The following is a 19,316-nucleotide window of genomic DNA, read 5'->3' as shown; positions in this document are numbered from 1 at the left end:
ATTTTAAAGAGAGCTAAGACGGGTCAAACACTTGCCTTGCACACAGTCCGCCCTGGTGTGACCCTGACACCACCGGGGGTTCCCGGAGTCCCCACAGGAGCGAGCCCTAAGCCCCGAGCACTGCCGCGTGAGGCCCAAACCCGGTCCTCCACCCAAGACAAGGTCGTGTCAGGTATGACCAGCGGTCATGGCCCGGGCAGCGCCAGCAACCCTCCCGCCCTCTCCCCTCCCCTGTGCGAAGTCCGGCTCACCCATCAGAGCCGGGCCTGGACGGCGTGCTGTCCGAGGACAGCGACGAGACGGAGGCCACCGACAGCGGCCGGGACGAGGACGGCATGGTGAACGAGCGGACCATGGAGTGTGGGCGGCTGCCCCGACGGTCATCCAGGCAGGACGGCTGTGGAGGGCGAGCAGGCGACGGCCAGTGAGGGAGGGGCGGACGCACGCACAGTACTGACCCCTGTGGCCTAAGTGTCCACTGCGAGGAACACCACTACTCTCCTTGGAGCCCGCGACCTCCCTGGGGCTCCCGGAAACCGGCCTGTCCTGGAAATACCAGCCAGCCCTGTCTCAGTGTACAAAGTGACTTTCAAGGGCTTTCTAATTGTGGACGGCGTCCTAGCACCTGGCCCTTCCCACCTGGCCATGAGAGTGCTGACTTGGTGCGTATGGCCGAGCACACGAAGCTGCAGGGACTGTTCTAGACTGACCAAGAATCCCTGCCACTGGTCTGGCCCCTGGTCACTGCCACTGGCCTGGCCCCTGGTCACTGCCGCTGGGCTTGCTCTTGGTCACTGCTGCTGACCTGGCCCCTGGTCACTGCCACTGGCCTGGCCCCTGGTCACTGCTGCTGGCCTGGCCCCTGGCACTGCTGCTGGGCCAGTCCCTGGACACTGCCGCTGGGCTGGCCCCTGGTCACTGCCACTGGCCTGGCCCCTGGTCATTGCTGCTGGGCCGCCCCTGGTCACTGCCACTGGGCCGCCCCTGGTCACTGCCGCTAGGCTGGCCCCTGATCTGCCATCTGTAACCGGGCTTGTTACATCACCCAAGAGTATCAGGGACACGCAGCTAGGAAAGGGTCCAGTGCCTGCTGCTGCCACATACCCAGAGTCCCCGCCGTGCCCTGCCCGCCTGCCTGGCCTGCCTGCCTGTCTCCCCCAGCACCCACAGAGATGCTCCCTAGCGCAGGGGGCGGCTGGACAGGTTTCGGGTGTCCCCAGCAGGGGTGCGCCCGCTCGTGCCTCCTGGCTGTGGCTCAGAGGCTCCTTCCCCGTGAGCCTGGGGCCCTGCCCGGAGGGAGGCAGCTCTGGGGAGGAGGGAGGGGGGTGCTCACGGCCACATGCCCTCCTCTCACAGCCCGCGCTCTCCCTGCTCCACACATGGATCAGAGAAGGGCAGTTCCCTTAGAGCGCCGGAAAGGGCCATGGGACAGCGGGAGCCCCAGGCCCACGCCTGCTGGCTCACACCCCCCCACACCCGCACCCCACTTCCTCTCCTGCAGAGCGGGGGTGAGCACCACTGGCCCTGCCCAGAGAAACACTTCATTTGTGAGACAAACGAGTGGGAACATAAGAGTGCACCTGACGGAGAGCCCAGAACTTTCTAGAAGGGCTGGGGGCTGGAGCTGGGCTGAGGGCGACCCTATTGGCAGCTCTACCCTGATGACGACGATCGACTGACCCTTCGGGGGCACCTCTGGGCCAGCGGGGGGGAGGGACCCTCTCGGGGCAGCTTGGTGTGGGCAAGGCCAGGGCGCCCCCTGAGCGTGAGGTGTGTGTGCCAGTGGGTACAGGCCTGCGTGCGCAGAGGGGGCTCGGGGAGCTGCTCAGACCTGCCCGGCCCGGACAGCTCCTCGCCTGAGCACCAGGACCCAGCCCTGCTCAGCAAAGGCCAGCTCTGCCCTCGCCCGCGGAAAACAGCCTCCAGCCCCCACGGACCCTCCATGCTGAGGGGCACCCGCCCCTGCCCCCTCCGGACCCTCCTCTGCCCAGACGCGTGTCTCTGCAGCTCAGGCCTGCCGGGTGTGTGCTGAGCATGCAGACGGCTCCCCTCAGCCCTGCTCGTCTGGGCCTGGGCACTGCCCTCTGCACCGGGAGGCCCATCTGGGCCCGACCTGGCATAGCGCATGGACAGCACCCAGCTGGGCACGGCCTTTTGGCTGCATGGCGCACACCGAGGGCTGTTGCGTGTCTGTGTGTGGGAGTGTACGTGGGGCTGTGTGAGTGTGTATGTATGGAGTCTATGTGTGGGGTGTGTGTGAGTGTGTGTATGATGTGGGTGGTGCGCACAGGAGGCATGTGTCAGGGTGTCTGTGTATGTGCGGTGTGTGGGGGGGTGTGTATGTGCGAAGAGTGTCTATGTGGGCGTGTATGTTGGATGCTGGCCCGGGCCAGGCCCCGTGTCCCTTGGGCTCCCGGCGACGGGGCAGGGTCCCGAGGTCCCGGCTCTGCGCCTCCCTACCCGCCGCGCTCACCAGGGTGCGCACGCCGTACTGTTTCTCCACCTTCTCCTTCAGCAGCCGGAAGCAGGTCTCCATCCTCTCGTGGAACGGCCGCAGTGCCTCCGTCACCTTGTCCCCGTGGATCCTGATGCCCTCAGCCAGAAACGGGATCTGGAAGACACGGGGGGAGGGGGGGTGGATGGGAGAGAGGAGGAGGGTCGCCGTGCTCAGACAGGCTCCGCGGAAGCCCCGCCTGGTGCGTCTCATGGGCCGGCTCAGAGCCCTGGCCCCAGAAGTCACCCCGAGGTCTCAGTGCTCAGGATCCCTCTGGGGTGCAGCCCAGAGTCAGTCCCAGGGACGGGCGCTGCTTGCACGCCTGGGGCCAGCTGTGCTCAGAGCCTGTCCAGGGGCTCCCGGACGCAGGGGTGCCCGACGCTAGACCCGGAGGGACGCGCTTATGGGAAAAGGAAAACAGTGGATTCTTCCTCCACGCTAAGGAGGCAGTCTCGCGGGGGGCTGATCTTTAAGATGTCAGACACACGTTTTCACGCCCCCTCTGAGCCCTGGACTCGTGCCGTGGTGAGTACGGGGTGGGGGGAGCCCGGGTGAGACCCCCTTCCTGCCCTACTCCTGCCCGGCTCCCACAACACCCCCGGCTCAGACAGGGTCCACAAACCTTCTTCTATGCAATCAAGCCAAGAGGCTTCTTCTTAATAATTGATAATTAAATCAAAGTACTGATTAAAACCAGATTTCTCTAATACAACCGCGCGCCCATCTGAATGAGCTGATTTATTAATAAGGATAATAAGTCCGCAATTGAATTTCATGCGAGCAAATCCAAGGGATGTTATCCGGCTGGGCTGGAGCGATAGCACAGCGAGTAGGGCGTCTGCCTTGCACGAGGCTGACCCGGATTTGATTCCTTCGCCCCTCTCGGAGAGCCCGGCAAGCTACCGAGAGTATCTCGCCCACACGGCAAAGCCTGGCAAGCTCCCCGTGATGTATTCAGTATGACAAAAAAAAAACAGTAACAAGTCTCACAATTTGTTGTGAGACGTTACTGGTGCCCGCTCGAGCAAATTGATGAACAATGGGAGGACGCTGACAGTTATCTGGCTGCTCCACCAGGCAGCCCACAGCTCGCCCCAGCCCACAGCCCGGGGATGGAGCAGACCCCCCAATGCCACCTCTCAGCCACACTCACAGTGTCCCTGGTACCGACAAACTTGCGAGGCCCTCCTTCCACTGGGCTGTGCCGGTGAAATCGGGCCGGAACATTCCAGCGCTCGTGGCAGCTGCCCAGGGCTTCGGGTTCAACTGCACAAGACCAGCCCTCTCGGGACCACCCACAGGGATCCCATCAAGATCCCAAAACAAAATTGCAGCGAGTTCTGGACGCGAGCCCAGGCCCCTCTCTGATTCAATGCGGTGTTGGCAAGTGGCATCTTTCACCCCCTTTCCCGAGAACCCCTTTAATGGAGTTATTAGGGGTGCCGACATGGTGCCGACATTGGGCGCTCTCCAGGGAACAAATTATTTTCCTCAGTAGGTAGGACTAGAAACTCTTAAAATCCAATTTGCTGTAAAGCTTACAGGGGAAAAAAAAATATCGATCCCATGTTTGCAGCCGCGACCAGCTCCCGTGGTGCTGGGCCACCGGCTCGGGGGCTGACTCAGGGCCCCGTGGCTCCCTGAGGGCTCCCTGTGGAACCATCTGGGCTCTCCAGCGGCAGGACAGCGCCTGCAGACTCCAGCCTGGCTCCCCGCCCGTACCCGGAACTCCTCTCACGGCCCCTCTAAGGCATGCCAGGACAGACAGGTGGGCAGACAGACGGACAGTCCCGCAGCAGAACCACTCTCGGGATGGCTTTTACAGAACAAACAGCCCCCGAAGGGCATGCCCGGAAGATTCCAGAGGCCAGCACTGCAGACAGATGCGCTGGGAAGATCAGGACGGAGAGTGGCCAGGACCTCACGCCCACTGTAGGGGACGACCCCCGGGGAAGCAGACACAGGGACCCCCATCAGCCCCGGAAGCCGGAGGTGTACAGAACAGACGATGTCAAAGCCCACCAGGGCCCAAGTGGCCAGGATGGCCCACACCGCGGCCAGCGTAGACACGTCCACGCAGGGAGAAGGGGGGCCGTGTTGCGGGGGGAACAGAGCAAGTTTCCAGGATGGAATTGGGGGGGGATAAGACAAGCCCCAGAGCTGGGCCCTTCACCGTGAGCTGGCCACTTCAGCAGGACAAACGCCCCCCCCATGGCTGGCCCGTGTGTCCAGGTGAACATCTACCTGCCAGGCGATCAGGTCCTTGAGTTTCTCAATGTTCTCGAGGGCGTCGGGGTGCTCCTGCAGGTAGTGCTCCGTGAAGAAGGCCTGCAGGGACAGGCGGCACTCAGGACCGGCTCCCCGCGTGGCAGACCCCAACCAGCCCATGCCGCATGCCCGCACAGAATGAGGCCAACAGGAACGAAGGGTGGTGAGAGGGCGGGGCCCCAGGGGACTGGCCAGCAGCTGCGTCCGCCCACTCCCACCTCACCAGAGGGTCCCCGCCGAGGGCTGATGGGGGAGTGAGCGCCCTGCCCGGCCCAGCTCAGACCCACAGTGTCGGGAATGGCCCTGGAGGCTGGCGGTGCTGCCTTGGCCTGCAGAGCCGAGCTACTGGGCAGGTGACGCCAGCTGCGTCCTATCTGTGCGGTCCACCTGGTCCCATCTGATTAAAACCTGCGTGTCCCAGTTCTCCGAGGCTCTTGACTTTTCCCGTTTAAGACTGGGGTGCTGGGGCTCGAACCCAGGGCTCCCACTGCCGAGCTAGAGCCCAGCCCTGGCCCAGGTCTCCTGAAAGCCGCTGGGGAACTGGGGCCACAGGGCACATCTCCAGGGCCTGGGGAAGCCACGGAGCGAGAGAAAGCGGGGATGGGGGGGGGGCACGTGCCTTCTCGTAGTTGGCGAAGCCGCCCATGACAGCGGGGTCCACGATGCCATTGAGCAGCATGGAGAGGGGGTTGATGGGCAGGCTGGGGTCCCCCAGGTGCTGCTGGACCATGCTCTTCATCTTGTCGTTGGTCAGCTGCATGGTCTCGATGGCGTTCTGCAGAGGGCTGACCTCCACCTGCGGGGGGCAGGGCACACAGTGGGCACGGAGGGGGGATGCCACCCCCCCATCACCCCACCATGCCACACCCCTGCCCAAGAGTGACCCAACACGTCTGTCCCCTCGCGTGGCCCCAGATCGGGGATATTCCAGAAGGACAGTCCTGGGGCTGAGTGCACACGTGTGTGGGCCGAGCCCGGCCCTGAGTGCACACACGTGTGTGGGTTGACCCGGGGGCCTGGCCCCAAACCAGGGCTTGTTCCCGGCTGCCTTAAGGAGGGTGGAGACTAGAGGGGCCTGGGACCCCAGCTTCAGTGTCTGGTGGGTTAGGTGAGTCCCCAGAGCTGTCTGCTCATGGGACGGGAGGGACAGCCCTGCTGGGGTGCGAGGCCTGGGCCCAGTGCAGACCGGCCTGTCAGTGGCTGGCCCGTGTCCTTGGCTGCCCTGCCCTGCCCCTCACACAGTGCTCCTCTCTCCGTCCCCAGCGCTGCTCTCCAGCTGGGCCCTCAGGTGCCACGTGAACGGGGCCGGGTCAGAAATCGTGGCAGGGCAGAGACGGCCCAGCCGGGAGGACGCCGGCCCCCATGTGGCCCCGAGCAGCGCCTGGAGGGAGCCCTGAGTGCAGAGCTGGGAGAATCCCTGAGCACTGCTGGGTGAGACCCCCAAACTAACAGCAAGAAACGGTGACCAACACCTTCCGGGCCCTTCAGGACCGGCCCTGACAGACGCGGCAGGCACACAGCCACGTGGTAAGCGCCCACAGCCGCCCCTTCCACCCACCCACAGAGCTTGGACACCCTGGGGCACAATGGGTGGGAGGCAGTGAGCATGGAATCCTGGGGCACGTGGGGTCTCACGGCCCGGAGCCCCTCTGTGACCTTGACTGGAATCTGGAGGCCACCTGCACCCCTGAGGGGCCCCGAGCCCGTATCAGGGACCCCCACGGCCGTGCATGGCCCCACCTTCAGGAAGATGCTTCCTTGTCTGTGAAAGCGACTGTGAGCCGAGCCCCCGGGGCCCGTGGGGGTGGACGTGTGTCCCAGGAGGCATGCGGGGGGGCAGGAGCCGGGGCTATCGGGCCAGAAGGCCACTCAGCAGGAGGGCACGTGGCTCTAAACCCAAGACCCTGGGCTCCATCCTGGCTCCCCTGGTTCCCCTCATGGTAACTGCAGCCAATGGGGACGACGCCCACTCATAGGCAGGGTGTCTGTCTGTCTGCCTCCATGCGGGTCAGCGCCATCTTCCGGCCCCTCGCTGACCGATGGGAGGAGGCTCGGGGCTTGTTCACAACTGGATACCCTCCTCCCTGCCGGCGTGCCCTGCCCACCTGTCCTGGTTAGCCTTGGAGGGTGGGAGGGGGGCTGGGGTGGCCGCAGAACACAGCCTGGGGGAGCAGCCAGGCCTGGGCTTTGGGGCGAGGCAGGGGACAGCACAGGTGTCCCCTGGGAGGGGTGTGGCCGAGCCAGGCTGGCCAGGCGGGACATCAGGAGCCCTTGGGCACCAGCATGGGTGGTGGAGACAGGGCAGAGACAGCCAGGGTCCTGCCAGCTCTGTGGGTCTGCCCCGGTGCCCCTGTGCCTCTGTTCTGGAAGGATCCGGCCCGGCTCCGGCCCCACCCTCGCCTGCCTGCAGTTGAGCTACTGAGACGCCGTCTTGTCTCCAAAACCACCGGTGAGGAGGATAGTCTCGAGCTATTTTTACTTGGCTTGAACAAGTGTTATTAATCAAGTTGTTTGTCATGTAAATGGAAATAAAACCATCAGGAAGAAAGATCTGGAAAAGTGAGTGTAAATTGGGACGTGTCTTAAACTTTTCACTTCGTGAACAGAAAAGAGCTGCTGAGGCAGGCCGGGCTGGGTCCCGGGGCCGGGCGGGAAGGGAAGGGGGGCTCTGGTCTGTCTCCTCCAGGCCTGGGCCGGGTCAGAACCCGGGCACACGGCACGGGACTTGTCTGCCTGCGGGTCCCCTGGGGCCCGACCCCGTGGAAGGCTGGGGGGTGGGAGGGGGGGCTGTCCTTACCATGAAAACCGATTTGACTTCAAACCACCTCAGGATGCCAGGGAGCTTGTAGGCGGTGGTGTAGATGGTTCTCTCCAGCCACATGTTCTGCAGAGGGAGACAGGCGCAGGACACTTGTCAGCGGGCAAGGCCGGCCCGGGGGGCTCTGCGGGGACAGGCCCCCACCAGGGCCCATGTGGAGGCACCTGCAGACCACTCGGGCTGTCTCGTGCCCTCCCGTCCCTGCCACTTGGCAGGGGAAGAACCCAGGAGAGCTGTGAAGAAACTGCACTCAGATCCGGTGAGCCTGGAGCAGAGAATCCCAGGCTGCCCCTGCCAGCCCGCCCGCGGCCCGCCTAGGCTGTTCCTCCACGCCTGCATCTCCCGGTGTCAGCACGCGCAGTTACATTAAACTGGCTTCAACGTGCTCAGACACTCCGGTGCCGGCAGGGCCGGGAGCCGTTGCAGCTCAAGGTCTCCATTAGAAAACACGTGTGGACAAGGACGGGAGGAAACAGCCACCACCTCCCAGCAAAGGGGTTTAGTGAGATGCGTTGTGCTGCTCGCTGCGGGGAGAGATGTGCCTTGCACACGGTCACCCGGGGTTGGTCCCCGGCACCCCCCAGGACCCCCCAGCCCCGTAGGCAAAAAGCTCTGAGCACTACTCGGTATGTTCCCCCGCCAAAAAAAAAAAAATGACAAGCCCAAAATAAACTCCTGAGCACTAACTAGCACGTGCAAATCTCTCTTGAACAATCATTCCGGAAACTGCTCTCTTTGAGACAACACACCACATGCTGGGACCCGTCTCCAGCCGTCAATACTTGTCACCTCTCTCTCCTGCAGGGCTTTCCCAGCAGTGCTCAGGGGGGCCTCGGGCCACTCCTGGTGAGACTCAGTCAACCGGGCTGGAGGGGTCACTGCTTCCCCTAGCAGGGATCCCCACAGGGCTTGGGGCCACACCCAGAGCTACCTGGGGGGAAACTGAGGCCCAGGGGTCGAGCCCGGGGCCTCATCCAGGCCAGGCACTTACCCCGGCCCACTGCCCGTCTCGGAGGGGCTCAGAGGGGCCCTATGGTCTGGGCATGGAAGGGGTGCCCAGGGTTCTTACGGGGCAGGACCGGGGTGGATTTTTACCGCAAATTCGTTGTCTGGGTTTTTCTCTCCCTTGCGGATTGGCCGGGAATATTCAAATCGCTGGACCTCGTTCACCCTGTAGAAGCTAAAGCAAGAGAACTCCTCAGAGATTTCACCCGGAAGCAGTCCATTTGCTACGAGACCCAGGGCTGACCTCCCAGAGGGTCTCGGACCCTGCATGGTCCCCCCCAGCCTGCATGGATGCCTCGGGGGGTCAGTCTCTCCGAAAGCCTCAGGAGAGATGCTGGCAAGGGGGCCACACCCCTGGAGTGGCCCTTCCTGTCCCTGCAGACACCTGGGGTGCAGGACACCGAGCGGGAGAGAAAGGGAAGTGAAGGCGAAATGACTGAGGCTGGTTCCCCTAATTCCACAGCCCTCCGCCAAAATGAGGCAACGAAACAGGCGGCACTTTGCTGTTTGCATGATGAAGGGGCCACAGTCCTTCTGCTCAGCTGGGAGAAGTTCCTCCGTCCTCCCTCAGGGGGAGAGAGTCCCCACCGTGCTCCCCACTCTCCTCCCTCGGGAGAGAGTATTCCCATCATCCTCCCCAGCCTCCTCCCTCGGGGAGTGTGTCTCCACCGTCCTCCCCACTGTCATCCCTCGGGGAGTGTCCCCACCGTCCTCCCCACCCTCCTCCCTCGGGGTGAGTGTCCCCACTTCTGAGGGTTCCCTCGGGCTTCCCGCCTCCCTCAGGGGAGAGTGTCCCCACTGTCCTCCCTACGGGGAAGAATGTACCCACTGTCCTCACCGTCCTCCCTCGGGGAGAGTGTTCCCACCATGCTCCCCACCCTCCTCTTTCAGGAGAGAGTGTCCCCACCGTCCTCCACACCCTCCTCCCTCGGGGGGAGTGTCCCCACTTCCGAGGGTTCCCTCGGGCTTCCTGCCTCCCGCATGCTGCCCCCGACTCAAGCCTCCCTGAGCACCCTCAGGAACGTGTCCAGCACGGGGGGACCGTGCAGGGCGGGCAGAGGAGGCAGATGGGCTCTCGGACCATCTCTACACCCGCCCTGCTCAGTGCTGGGTGCCAGTGAGGACGCGGTCTTTTGCCCTGGTTCCGCTGCCCTATAGAGTGACCAGGCCTAGAACCCGGCTCTAGTCAAGCCACGGGGAAGACCGCCTCTGGAAAAATGAAGGTACTGTCCCTGTGGGGCCCGCGACCTTCCTTCCTGTCCCTCCCTGTCCAGGGGTCAGGGGTTACCTGAGGATCTGCTCGGACACAGGCCGGTGGAATTTGGGGGGCAAGTCCAGTTTGGGTTTGACGGTGAAGCACTGAATGTCTGAAGCGGACGAGGTTAAGGAGGGTCAGCGGCCCCGAGAACATGCCCTCCACAGGGAGGCCTGTGCCCAGCAGTCCCTCTGGCCACTGGACACACGCTGGCCCTGACCCCAGCCACTGGGCACACACTGGTCCCGTCCCCCAGCCCCGGAAGGACACTCAGGCCTGTCACCAGCTATCTGGGGGCCCTCGCCCGCCCCTGGCCCTGGAAGGACACTCGCCCGTCCCCAGCCCCACAGGATACACTGTCCAGGGGAGTTCTTGATGTCCTCTCCGGGCGGCGACGTCGTCTTCATCTTCTCTGCGTTGGGAAACTGAGTCAGCAGGCGGGCCTCGAAGTCTTCTCTGCGCTCATACTCCTTCCCGCGGTAGATGAAGACTTTGCCCTGCGGACAAGCATCGGGTTGTGGGGCTTGGCAGGGGAGCCCCGGCCAGAGGGCCACGGAGCCGCCGGGGGCCACTCGGTGACCTCCCAGGACACCGCCTGGTTGGGGGGGACCCCCGCCTGTAGCACGGCTCCCCGCTGCCCCTGGCTCACCCCCAGGGCCGGGGATGGTCCAGACAGGACGAGGCCGGTGGGCAGAGAGCAGCGGGGTCTGGGGACGCCCCCACCCAGGAGCAGGGCCCCCCAGCAGGGCCCCCGCTTACCCGCAGGAAGGAGGGGAAGCCCTGTCCGTAGTAGCCGACGGCGAAGTAGTCGGGCCGGGGCCGGATGACGCGGACGATGTTCTCGTAGAACTGTGCCTGCTTCTTCTGGAAGGGACAGACATGCGCTTTGAGCTTGGTGTGGCCCGCGTGGCCTGTGACAACCCTGGATCTCCGCTGGGGCGAGTCTGGTGTGGGGTGGGAGCACCGGGTGGCAGGGGCTTCCCTGGGGCCCGTCTCAGCGCCCAGCTCCCAGGTGGCCTCTTCGGGGGTGGGGAAGCTGCCCCAGCCAGGTGGGACCCAGGGCTGGTCTCAAGGTTGGCACAAGGCAGAGCACGGGCCTCACCTCCTGGCACCCAGCCTGCAAGCGCTGCCCCCAGATACTGTAAACCAAGTATCGTGATGGAAAGGCGGGAAATCAGGGTGGAAAGAATCCCGGGTACGCGGAGGAGGGATTCACAAGGGCAGCATTTGGCTCCCTGGGTGGCAGCCCTGAAAGTCAGGTCCACACGCTGAGACCAAAAAGTGTGGCCTTCAACACCCAAAAGGAGAGAGAGAACGAAAGGGAATGCCCTGCCACAGAGGTAGGGTGGGATGGGGGGATGGAGGGGTGGGAGGGATACTGGGACCCGTGGTGGTGGGAAATGGGCACTGGTGGAGGGATGGGCATTTGATCATTGTATAATTGAAACCCAAGCACAAAAATTTGTAAATCTACAACTGTACCTCATGGTGTTTCATTAATAAAAATTAAATAAATAAATAAATAAATAAATATATATATCTATAACTGAAAAAAAAAGTGGAACAAAAAAGTGTGGCCTCAGGGACAGGTAGGGCTGGAGAGCAGAGTCAGGGGCTGTGATCCATCCCCTCCCACAGAGGGGACCCCGCGCTGATTCAGAGGACACCCAGACACTCTCGGGTGGCACCCAGGTACCAGGTCCCCTGTGCCACATACAAGCCGCACACACGTGGTAGTGAGAAGTGAACCCCCAGAGCCAGAACCAACCGGGGAGATAGTGGCTGCTGGACACAGAAGGCCGGGGAGCTCCCCCCTCCCTGACACCTCAAGAGGCAGATTCTAGAACAGCCGGTGGGGACACCTGTGCCCCCGGTTCGTGGGGAGACAGACTTACCAGGAGCTCGCTGAGCTGCTCGTAGTCGAAGAGTTCGTTTTCATACTGTTCTGCAAGCTCCTTGCCCAGCGTGATGGCCTCTTCCCACATCTGCGGGGAGAGGAGACAGTGATGCCGGGTGCAGGGCAGAGGAGAGTCAGTGAGTTCCTGTGCAGGTTCAGGGCACCGACACGCCCTGTCAGATGGCTGGAAAATGCACTGTCGGGCCCAGATAGGGTGGATTCCTGTGCTGGAACATGCAGAGACCCTCGGGGCTCCCGGGGTCAGCTCTGAGCCCCCTGGGGCTGTGGGCAGGGCTGACCAAGCAGGCCAGGAGAGCACCCGCCCCGGGGCTGTGCCCTGCCTGCCTGCAGGATCCGCATGTCCAGGGCTGCCCCCAGACTCCATCCTAGGGCTCCCCACTCCTCGGGACTCCAGGACAAGGGGGACGGGGTGACCGTCACCCGGGTGTTATGTCCCGGGAAGGGAGTTTCGCTCGTACAATGACCAGACCAGGTGTGAGGATGCAGATGCAAGGCCCCTTTATTGCTAGCTCGAGCCAGGGTCCGAGTCTCATTCAAGGCAGTGGAGTCTTGACGAGGACCCCGACTCCGAATTCTGAGTTTATTAGGGTTTGGTCACATAACAGCATTTTCCTAGGAACTGGCAACATGTTTCCAATTCTGGTCCCTGTCTGTCCTGTGACTCCAGGGACCAACATTATGTTTCCAATTCTTGGTCCCACTCCTGTCCCGTGACAGTCTCCATTGTCCCTCTCTGCCTGGCTGGACGCCACTGCCCATGCCCCCTACTCTGATAGACTGTTCCCACGGGGCAGCCTATCTGCCCAGGGTGATACTGTTCTCTGAGAAGTCGGGACTTTCTGATGGGGGAAACCGAGACTTAGAGTTTCCGTCTTAGAGTGGAGCCTGTCATGACTCCACTTCTGCCTCACCCGGAGGGGGGTGGGCTGGGCTGTTCCTAGGGGTGACCTTGGTTGAGAGGGAGACGGCAGCAGTCCACAGAGCTCCCTCACCCCCGCCCCGTGCCGGCACCTCACAGCCCCAGTCCCTGGTGCCGCCTCCCACCCCACCCCTGCACGCCCGGGACCACTTCTCCTTCCTGTATCTTCTTGGGGAGGGTCTCAGTGCCAGAGCCCAGACCTCAGCGATCTCTCAGCCACTGCTTAAAGAAGCTGTCTGCAATTTCCAGAGAAAACAGTGAAAAGCCCTCTGCATTAAGAGTCTCTTTTTACTGCTTTGAAGACCAACAAGCCAAGGAGTTGAGAGCAGATTTCAGGGATGAGACCAGCACCAAGGACAGACACGGCCAAGATCCTGCCTGGCCCCCACCCTGCCGACTCCAGACCATGCCACAAGTCCAACGAGCTCCCCCAGGCCCGCGGGACCTTAGCCGTGTTTCTCAGAATGGAAGGATCCAGCACCCTGCACATCCCTGCTTGGCGCCGCCACCCTCTCCAGCCACACCCCTGCCGGCCCTTCTCTCTTCCCTTTTTCCTCCCCTCCCTCCGCAGCCTTGGGCAGCCCGGAGCTCTGCGGCTGCTAATTCACCACTCAGTCAAACCTAATCTGCGTTGATCCTAAGTGACAGGTGAGATGCTCTGGATACGGATCAAAAGTAATTGTTTTTAAGAGAAATAAAAGTCGGGAATAAATCTCTCATCCGACTCACACCGGGTCCTTCGAGCGGATTTTTGACTTTCCCTAGCCGGTCTGAAAGGATTCTGCATCAAGATTTTCATCTACTTTTAATTGGATGGCTTCGAGGGACCGGAGGAAATCCTTATTTCCAGGGCGATGTCTGGGTCAGCTCAGAGCCGGAGCAAGCCGGCCCAGGCGGCCAGAGGCACCGCTGCAGGGAGACCCGGGCTCCTGGCTGCCCTCGTCGAGGGCCCTGTGATGTCTCTGCCACCTGCTAGGTCACTCCCCAGCTGCCCAGGCCCACTTGACTGGGATGCCCACTCCCCACCCCCGCCAAGTCTAGCAATAAAGGGGCCTTGCATTTGCATCCTCGAGTCTGGTCTGGTCCGTGTGCAAGTGAAATGACCCTCCGGGACATAATGCGAGAACGTGAATCCGATTTAGAATCTAGAACGTGAGTCTAGCACATGCCTTGTTTGGCTGACATGGAAACGGGCGCAGGAGACTCCCAATCTCCCGCTATGGGGGCTCCCCAGGGACGTCAATATGCTCCGACCCCCAGCCCGGGGAGCAGGGAGGCCGATTCGGGGCGACCCCTACTCACAGGGCCGCTGAGGATAAGTAGGAGCCCTGCAGGGACCCGTTTTGTTGGCGTGGGCACCGGTGGGCCAAGCGGCACTTGAGTGGGGGGCTGGGGGTCGCTCACCTTGCCTTTGTCGAAGTAGTGGATGATCTCCTGGTACAGCTGCTCCTTCAGCTGACCCTGCGTGGTGGCCTGGTAGCCGTCGCGCTGCGTGAGGTGGGCCGCGCACACGTCCTCCGACCACTGCGGGGAGAGGCGGGGCGGGCCGTGAGGTCAGGGCCACGCTATTGGGCGCAGCCGGGCATGGGGCCGCGGGGGCCAGGGGGCAGGGGGGACGCGGGCCTGAGCATAGCACGCACAGCATGGCCATCTCGGGGGACACGCTCACGGGGGTCCTGCTCACAGGCCTCGGAGGGGACGCTTGGGAGCGCCTGGCCAGGGGAGATGGGACTTTGGAGGGCGGGGAGTTGGGTGGCGTGCGAAGGACAGTCACTCCCTGGGGTGGAGGGTGAGGGGGGAAACCCCAGTGAGGAGAGACCTGAGTGAGGAGAGACCCCGGGTGAGGAAAGACCCTGCATGAAGAGAGACCCTAGTGAACAGAGACCCCAGATGAGGAGAGACCCTGGGTGAGGAGAGACCCCACATGAGGAGAGAACCCGGGTGAGAAGAGACCCCGGGTGAGGAGAGACCCCGGGTGAGGAGAGACCCTGGGTGAGGAGAGACCCCAGGTGAGGAGAGACCCTGCGTGAGGAGAGACCCCACGTGAGGAGAGAACCCGGGTGAGAAGAGACCCCGGGTGAGGAGAGACCCCGGGTGAGGAGAGACCCTGCGTGAGGAGAGACCCTGCGTGAGGAGAGACCCTAGTGAGCAGAGACCCCAGATGAGGAGAGACCCTGCGTGAGGAGAGACCCCACGTGAGGAGAGAACCCGGGTGAGAAGAGACCCCGGGTGAGGAGAGACCCCGGGTGAGGAGAGACCCCGGGTGAGGAGAGACCCTGCGTGAAGAGAGACCCCTGGTGAGAAGAGACCCTAGTGAGGAGAGACCTGAGTGAGGACAGACCCCGGGTGAGGAGAGACCCTGGGTGAGGAGAGACCTAGGGCCTGAGTAAAGAGAACCCAGTGAGGAGAGTCCCTGAGTGAGGAGAGACTCCGCGTTAGGAGAGACACCGGGTGAGGAGAGACCTGGGTGAAGAGAGACCCTGCCTGAGGAGAGACCCCTGGTGAGGAAAGACCCCAGGTGAGGAGAGACCCTACTGAGGAGAGACCTGAGTGAGGAGAGACCACCGGGTGAGGAGAGACCCAAGGCCTGAGTGAAGAGACCCCAGTGAGGAGAGGCCCTGAGTGAGGAGACACCCCGCGTTAGGAGAGACACCGGGTGAGGAGAGACTCCAAGTGAGAAGAGACCCCGGGTGAGGAGAGACCCAAGGCCTGAGTGAAGAGACCCCAGTGAGGAGAGGCCCCGAGTGAGGAGAGACCCGGGTGAGGAGAGAACCTGAGGATCCTGGGTAAGGAGAGACCCTAGTGAGCAGAGACCCCAGGTGAGGAGAGAACCTGAGAACCCTGGGTGAGAAGAGACCCCGGGTAAGGAGAGACCCCGGGCGAGTTAGCCCAGAGCGAGGGGGAGCCGTGGTACCTTCAGGAGCTTGGCGTGGAGCAGCAGGGTGTAGGCGGCCTCTGTGTAGTTGTCGCACTCTTTATGCAGGTCACACAGCTTGTAGAGGTACCTGGCCAAGGGACAGGGGCAGCAGCCTAAGTGCCCACGCCCGAGGGCCCGGGCCGGCCTCACTCTTGGACTTTGCCTCCAGTCGTAACGCCCAGAAGCATCCATCACAGAAGCACACGCCAAACCAACCACCTACAACACTCTCCCAAAGCCCCCATCCTCTCTCCTCCAGCTGTCCCGGAGTTACGCAGTATTGATGGGCAGGAGTTCGACCTGTCCTTCTGGGTCGCTCTCTCCTTTGCAGCTTCCTCAGGGCTTTCCTCACCCACGTGAGGCGAGATGGTGCAACGCTCGCCTATCACGGTCCACACCCCTACGAACCCAAACACGGAAGAAATCCACGCACTATGCATCCGGATGAATAAAACGCTCCACGATCACAGGGCTGCTGACCAAACAAATTCGTCTGCTACAAAGTTTTCTTCTGCTATTAAGCAGCCGGGTTTTAGATTTTAAAAAATAAAAGATGACTGTTCTTTTATTTAAATCCTATGGTACCTTTTTAATAAGATGTCGCTACCGAAAGTATCCTGCCCGCACGGCAGAATCCGGCAAACTTCCCGTGTCATACTTAATATGCCAAATACCAGTAACAATGATGGGTCTCGTTCTCCTAATCCTGAAAGAGCACTGAATATGGCTCTTTTAAAATCTCGGGGCTAGGAAGAAGGAGACGTTACTGGTGCCTGCTCGAGACAATCGACCAACAACAGGATGATCGTGATCGTGATCGTGGTACCTTTTTAAAGAAGAAAGTGGGGAAAAATTAGAAATCAAAATGGAGAAAATCAAGGGTCAGCGGGACACTCAACGGGCTGAGTGCATGTGGTAATGTAGGAGACTCAGTTGTCCGCGGGCCCCTGAGCACAGAGCCAGGAGTAGCTTTAGAGCACCGCTGGGTGTGGTCCCAAGGCCAACCCAAATCCGGTGTGACGTGATAAACATTCATTCCACACCGGTGCTGGGTCGGTCACCTCCTTGCGCTCTTCAAATGGCGATTCTGCAAAATATTTCCCACTGGTGTCTAAACTAGAGGAGGCCACACTCAGGAGGAGGCCGGGACCTGGCGGGTCGGGCACACAGGGCACACAGGCGACACAGGGGCAATTACAAGTGACAACAGGTGGAAATTCTAATGGTCCCATCCCAGAGATGCAACCCGGGTTTTTGACTCGATCTCGGGGTTAGCTATGACATTCTTGGTGCCGCCTCTTTTCAAACAGGCCCCGTGACTCCGCCCAGGAGAAACCCCCAGAGCAGGACAGCTTAGTTTTGCTTCTGAGCTGGCCAGAGTGACCCCCAAATCTCCGCTCTGTCTTGGCGAGCTGCACAAGGGCTGAGAATCACCTGGGAACTGCGCCTCACTGTCCCTGGGTGGGGACAGCTGTGACCCCGCGGCCTCTCCTGCCTGGACGTGGCCTGCCTGGACGTGGCCCACGGCATACCCTGCACACAAACGCGGTCCCACACAAGCACACTCAGCTCTCACAGACGTATGCACAAGAGCACATTCACGCCACACACAAACACAAATGCACACTCACGGCACACAGATACAGTCATGGAACATACACACAGTTGGGTACACGTGGCACACACACAAACACATGCATGCACAAACTCACAGCACACACGAACACACAGCACACACAAACACACGTAGGCACGGAGACACACTCATAGCACAAACACAAAACTACACACACACACACAAACATATGTACGCATACCGACCCATGTGATACGTCCAAACACTTGCGTACACAGAAACGTGTGCACAGACACACAGCACGAATGTGTGAGAACACAGGCGCACACACACAGAACACACATGGACACACACAAATGCACACACTCGCACACACGCAGCGAGCGGGCAGGCACCAGGCCTCCATACCTGATGTACATTTCTTCTCTCTCAATTTCCTTGTAGAAATTCTGTAAAATCAAGCCACAACACTGGGTCAAAAACACTTGTCTTGCCAAAGACATCACACGCACACGACAAATTCACAGCGATTCCGCCAAGGAGCGCGTTCTTCGGATCAGAACCTCAAATCCACACGCACAACCTTCTCACGTCGTTCTTCACTGTTGGTCTGGGAAGGGGCCACGGGGCAACCGTCTCCCTTCCCTGCACTGAAGTCTGCTTGTGGTTGAAAAGCTGCCGTCTCAGCGACAGTGGGCACCAACCAAAGATGTGCTCTCGGCCATTGCTAACCGTGACAGTCTCCACAGACGTGAAGCCGAACCCAGAGCTCTCGCGTTTGGGAATAATGTGTGACATGCTGGGCTGCGCCATGTTGAGAGATGCAGATCACGGGGTACTGGACCAAGCTAGCCCGGGGTTGGGGGACAGCTGGGACGGCAGGAGCACCCAAAGGCCCTTAGCACCACCTGGAGCAACCCGGAGGTGCCCAGTACCTCGTTGGGGGGCCCCGCTGCCCGCAGCAGCAGCGGCTGACGCTGAACCATCTGGTTCAGAGGCTGAGGCCCACTGGCAGTGATCCCTGCATGGCCCGAGCTCTGTGGGGAAGTCACAGGCCATTTCCGAACACGGATGGAGAAAAATGACCAGCGCTGGCTCACAGGGGAGCCGCTGACTTGCAGAGTCAAGGCCTGGGCACGAGCCGGGCAGTGGCTCCAAGGGCAGAAGCTTTGTGAGTGGAAACTCGAGAGTGACCCCTGATACTGCACAAGCAGGAACAACCCCTCCCCCACCCCCAAGGAGCAGAGAGTGTGCCCCCTCACCCCCATGCAGTACATTTAGTTTAAAACACTTAAAAGCCACCGGCGCAGTGACCAGAGGCCTTTAATCCTCTGTGGAAGACAAATAAAGAAACTTTTTTTTTTTTTGCTTTTTGGGTGACACCCAGTGATGCTCAGGGGTGACTCCTGGCTCTGCACTCAGGAATTACTCCTGGCGGTGCTCAGGGGACCCTATGGGATGCTGGGAATCGAACCTGGGTCGGCTGCGTGCAAGGCAAACGCCCTCCCCACTGTGCTATCGCTCCAGCCCCGAAATAAAGAAACTTTTAAGAGATTGTGGTCCCGGGAGGGGACAGTGGTCCCTGCGCTGGGCAGAGAAAGTCACAGTCATGTGGCTGGAGGAAGGAATCGAGCTCACAGCCCTGGTGAGAGTCACCTGCGGGCGGGGACAGGACGGAAGGGGGGACGGAGAGGGGGGGACAGCCCAGCCAGTCCGGGGCCTGAGCCCTCCAGAGCGGGGACTGCTGCTCCCTTCCTGAGCCTCTGATGTTCTCCTTAATAGTCTCTCAGTGGGGGAGGCCTGGTGACCAGGACTTGAATAAGTTCTGTCCACCCCCCCGGGCTGGGCCGTTTCTCTTCTCACCTGCGCTTCAGACGCGCCTCCCGTCCCGACTGCTATATAAAACCTTTGCATCTCTTACGTCAAAGGCTCTGCGGGCAGCGTCCGGCCCCTCCCGACCCTTCCACGTCCATGCTGACGCACACAGTAGCCCACGGTGAGCCCCTGCCAACTCCAAACCGCCCCTGAGCACGGGCCTTTTGGAACTGAGATTTCAGAAACACATCGGCATGATACTCCACACCCCAGACAAGGCACTGCCTCGGCGAGAATTCTCGCTGAGTCCTAATTAGCCTGGTTAAGGGGC

At 61.4% G+C, this 19,316-nt stretch overlaps 1 protein-coding gene across 3 annotated transcripts in view; it reads right to left on the bottom strand.

The window, feature by feature from the left end:
* DOCK1 (dedicator of cytokinesis 1) overlaps positions 1-19,316 on the bottom strand; it is a 306,250-nt gene that overhangs the window by 8,201 nt on the left and 278,733 nt on the right. For 2 of the 3 annotated variants that reach the window (XM_056106670.1, XM_056106672.1), the window contains exons 36-48: positions 17,579-17,619; positions 15,592-15,682; positions 14,082-14,201; positions 11,736-11,825; positions 10,600-10,704; positions 10,196-10,337; positions 9,874-9,952; positions 8,676-8,760; positions 7,560-7,646; positions 5,382-5,558; positions 4,739-4,822; positions 2,474-2,611; positions 252-397 (exon numbers count right to left, since the gene is read on the bottom strand). In XM_056106670.1, coding sequence (XP_055962645.1) covers positions 252-397; positions 2,474-2,611; positions 4,739-4,822; positions 5,382-5,558; positions 7,560-7,646; positions 8,676-8,760; positions 9,874-9,952; positions 10,196-10,337; positions 10,600-10,704; positions 11,736-11,825; positions 14,082-14,201; positions 15,592-15,682; positions 17,579-17,619 — 1,385 coding nt within the window. The remainder of the gene's footprint in view (positions 1-251; positions 398-2,473; positions 2,612-4,738; positions 4,823-5,381; positions 5,559-7,559; positions 7,647-8,675; positions 8,761-9,873; positions 9,953-10,195; positions 10,338-10,599; positions 10,705-11,735; positions 11,826-14,081; positions 14,202-15,591; positions 15,683-17,578; positions 17,620-19,316) is intronic. The other variant, XM_056106671.1, reaches the window with a different exon arrangement.

Source organism: Sorex fumeus, unplaced genomic scaffold, assembly GCF_029834395.1.
Source record: "Sorex fumeus unplaced genomic scaffold, SorFum_2.1 ptg000142l, whole genome shotgun sequence".
Lineage (NCBI taxonomy): Eukaryota > Metazoa > Chordata > Mammalia > Eulipotyphla > Soricidae > Sorex > Sorex fumeus.
The sequence above is the reverse complement of the archived record's forward strand: the minus strand, read 5'-3'. Positions and strand labels throughout refer to the sequence as shown.